The sequence below is a fragment of the Aphelocoma coerulescens genome, unplaced genomic scaffold (genome assembly GCF_041296385.1).
Source record: "Aphelocoma coerulescens isolate FSJ_1873_10779 unplaced genomic scaffold, UR_Acoe_1.0 HiC_scaffold_186, whole genome shotgun sequence".
Taxonomy (NCBI): domain Eukaryota; kingdom Metazoa; phylum Chordata; class Aves; order Passeriformes; family Corvidae; genus Aphelocoma; species Aphelocoma coerulescens.
Genome location: NW_027183534.1, coordinates 159,291 through 162,759, shown reverse-complemented (window position 1 = coordinate 162,759; position 3,469 = coordinate 159,291). Strand labels below are relative to the sequence as shown.

The 3,469-nt window shown below is 62.1% G+C and overlaps 1 protein-coding gene across 1 annotated transcript; it reads left to right on the top strand.

Annotated features, from left to right (window-relative positions):
• The first annotated feature begins 2,329 nt into the window (after window positions 1–2,329).
• Window positions 2,330–3,469, top strand: KCNJ10 (potassium inwardly rectifying channel subfamily J member 10). Its single transcript, XM_068998893.1, has one exon. The coding sequence runs from the start codon at window positions 2,330–2,332 to the stop codon at window positions 3,467–3,469; it is 1,140 nt and encodes a 379-aa protein (XP_068854994.1).

The window sequence follows — 3,469 nt, the reverse complement described above, 5'->3', positions numbered from 1 at the left end:
GAAGGGATGGACAGAGAGATACAGGAATGGACAGAGGAGTGGACAGAGGGATAAAGGGGTGGACAGAGGGGTTGACAGAGTGATGGACAGAGGGATGGACAGAGGAATAAAGGGGTGGACAGAGGGATACAGGGATGGAGAGAGGGATGGACAGAGGGATAAAGGGATGGACGGATGGACAGAGGGATACGGGGATGAACAGAGAAATACGGGGATGGACAGAGGGATGGACACAGGGATACGGGGATGGACAGAGGGATACGGGGATGGACAGAAGGAGATGGGGATGGACAGAGGGATACGGGGATGGACAGAAGGAGATGGGGATGGACAGAGGGATACGGGGATGGACAGAGGGATTTGGGGATGGACACAGGGATGGACACAGGGATACGGGGATGGACAGAGGGAGATGGGGATGGACAGAGGGATACGGGGATGGACAGAGGGATTTGGGGATGGACAGAGGGATACAGGGATGGACAGAGGGGTGGACAGAGGGAAATGGGGATGGACAAAGGGAGATGGGGATGGACAGAGGGATACGGGGATGGACAGAGATATGGGGATGGACAGAGGGATGGACAGAGGAATACGGGGATGGACAGAGGGATACAGGGATGGACAGAGAGATATGGGGATGGGCAGAGGGATGGACAGAGGAATACGGGGATGGACAGAGGGATTTGGGGATGGACAGACGGGTGGACAGAGAGACGGACAGAGGGATAAAGGGATGAACAGAGGGATACAGGGATGGACAGAGGGATACAGGGATGGACAGAGGGATACGGGGATGGACAGAAGGAGATGGGGATGACCCCCTGATGCTCCCTGAGGTGGGACGAGCCCACCTGGCCTCAGCCCCAGCTGAGGAGGGAGGGGGTGTCCCTGTCACCTGTCTCCCACGTCCACCCCCTCGATGACCTCCTTCACCCTCTCCTTGTCCCCAAAATGTCCCCCACCCCCTCACACGTCCCCCCACAACATCCTCCCCCCCGTCCCCCACACCCCCCCAGCTAACGTTCCTCCCCCACCCAACTGTCCCCCATGGCCTCCCCCCATGGCCTCCTCCACTCCCTGACGTGTCCCCCCCGAGGACATCCTCCACCTCCCCCTGCCCCCCGTAGCCTTCCTCTGTCCTCCACCTGTCCCTCACCTGTCCCTCACCTGTCCCTCACCTGTCCCTCACCTGTCCCTGTGTCCCCTTTCAGGACCTCTCCCGTGTCCCTCACCTGTCCCTGTGTCCCCTTTCACAACCCCCTCCACCTGTCCCTCACCTGTCCCTCACCTGTCCCTCACCTGTCCCTATGTCCCCTTTCAGGACCTCTCCACCTGTCCCTCACCTGTCCCTGTGTCCCCTTTCACAACCCTCTCCACCTGTCCCTCACCTGTTCCCGTGTCCCCTTTTATGACCTCTCCCCCTGTCCCTCACCTGTCCCTATGTCCCCTTTTATGACCTCTTCAGCTGTCCCTCACCTGTCCCTCACCTGTCCCTGTGTCCCCTTTCATGACCCCCTCCACCAGTCCCTCACCTGTCCCTCACCTGTCCCTCACCTGTCCCCGTGTCCCCTTTCACGACCCCCTCCACCTGGCCCCGTGTCCCCTTTCATGACCTTCTCCACCTGTCCCTCACCTGTCCCTCACCTGTCCCCGCCTCCCCTTTCATGACCCCCTCCACCTGTCCCTCACCTGACCCCGTGTCCCCTTTCATGACCTTCTCCACCTGTCCCTCACCTGTCCCTCACCTGTCCCTGTGTCCCCTTTCACAACCCCCTCCACCTGTCCCTCCATCTGTCCCTGTGTCCCCTTTCATGGTCTCTCCACCTGTCCCTCACCTGTCCCTCACCTGTTCCTCACCTGTCCCTCACCTGTCCCTGTGTCCCCTTTCACAACCCTCTCCACCTGTCCCTCACCTGTCCCCGTGTCCCCTTTCATGACCTTCTCCACCTGTCCCTCACCTGTCCCCATGTCCCTTTTCATGACCTTCTCCACCTGTCCCTCACCTGTCCCTCACCTGTCCCTCACCTGTCCCTGTGTCCCCTTTCAGGACCTCTCCCCCTGTCCCTCACCTGTCCCTGTGTCCCCTTTCATGACCCCCTCCACCTGTCCCTCACCTGTCCCCGTGTCCTCTTTTATGACCTCTTCAACCGTCCCTCACCTGTCCCTCATCTGTCCCTGTGTCCCCTTTCACAATCCCCTCTGCCTGTCCCTCACCTGTCCCTGTGTCCCCTTTCATGACCTCTCCACCTGTCCCTCACCTGTCCCTGTGTCCCCTTTCATGGTCTCTCCACCTGTCCCTCACCTGTCCCTCACCTGTCCCCCGCAGATGACGTCCTCCACCAAGGTGTACTACAGCCAGACCACGCAGACCGACAGCCGCCCGCTGATGGGGCCGGGGCTGCGGCGGCGCCGGGTGCTGACCAAGGACGGCCGCAGCAACGTGCGCATGGAGCACATCTCGGACAAGCGCTTCCTGTACCTCAAGGACCTGTGGACCACCTTCATCGACCTCCAGTGGCGCTACAAGCTCCTGCTCTTCTCCGCCACCTTCGCCGGCACCTGGTTCGCCTTCGGCGTGGTCTGGTACCTGGTGGCCGCGGCGCACGGCGACCTGCTGGAGTTCGAGCCGCCCGCCAACCACACGCCGTGCGTGATGCAGGTGCACACCTTGACCGGCGCTTTCCTCTTCTCCCTCGAGTCCCAGACCACCATCGGCTACGGCTTCCGCTACATCAGCGAGGAGTGTCCGCTGGCCATCGTGCTGCTCATCACCCAACTGGTGCTGACCACCATCCTGGAGATCTTCATCACCGGCACCTTCCTGGCCAAGATCGCGCGGCCCAAGAAACGCGCCGAGACCATCAAGTTCAGCCAGAACGCGGTGGTGGCGCAGCACGACGGCAAGACCTGCTTGATGATCCGCGTGGCCAACATGAGGAAGAGCCTCCTGATCGGCTGCCAGGTCACCGGGAAGCTGCTGCAGACCCACCTCACCAAGGAGGGCGAGAGCGTCCGGCTCAACCAGCTCAACGTGGACTTCCAGGTGGACACATCCTCGGACAGCCCCTTCCTCATCCTGCCGCTGACCTTCTACCACGTGGTGGACGAGGCCAGCCCGCTGCGGGACGTGTCCCTGCGCTCGGGGGACGGCGACTTCGAGCTCGTGGTCATCCTGAGCGGCACCGTGGAGTCGACGAGCGCCACGTGCCAGGTGCGCACATCCTACCTGCCCGAGGAGATCCTGTGGGGCTACGAGTTCACGCCGGCCATCTCCCTGTCGGCCAGCGGCAAGTACGTGGCCGACTTCAGCCTCTTCGACCGCGTGGTCAAGGTGGCGGCGCCCTGCTGTCACCACGAGGCCGTCCGGTTCGGGGACCCCGAGAAGGTGAAGTTGGAGGAGTCGCTGCGGGAGGCGGAGCGGGAGGGGGAGGGGGCCCCGCTCAGCGTCCGCATCAGCAACGTCTGA

Bases quoted from the DNA above. Each gene is read 5' to 3' on its own strand.
- KCNJ10 (XM_068998893.1), top strand. From the start codon at position 2,330: ATGACGTCCTCCACCAAGGTGTACTACAGCCAGACCACGCAGACCGAC.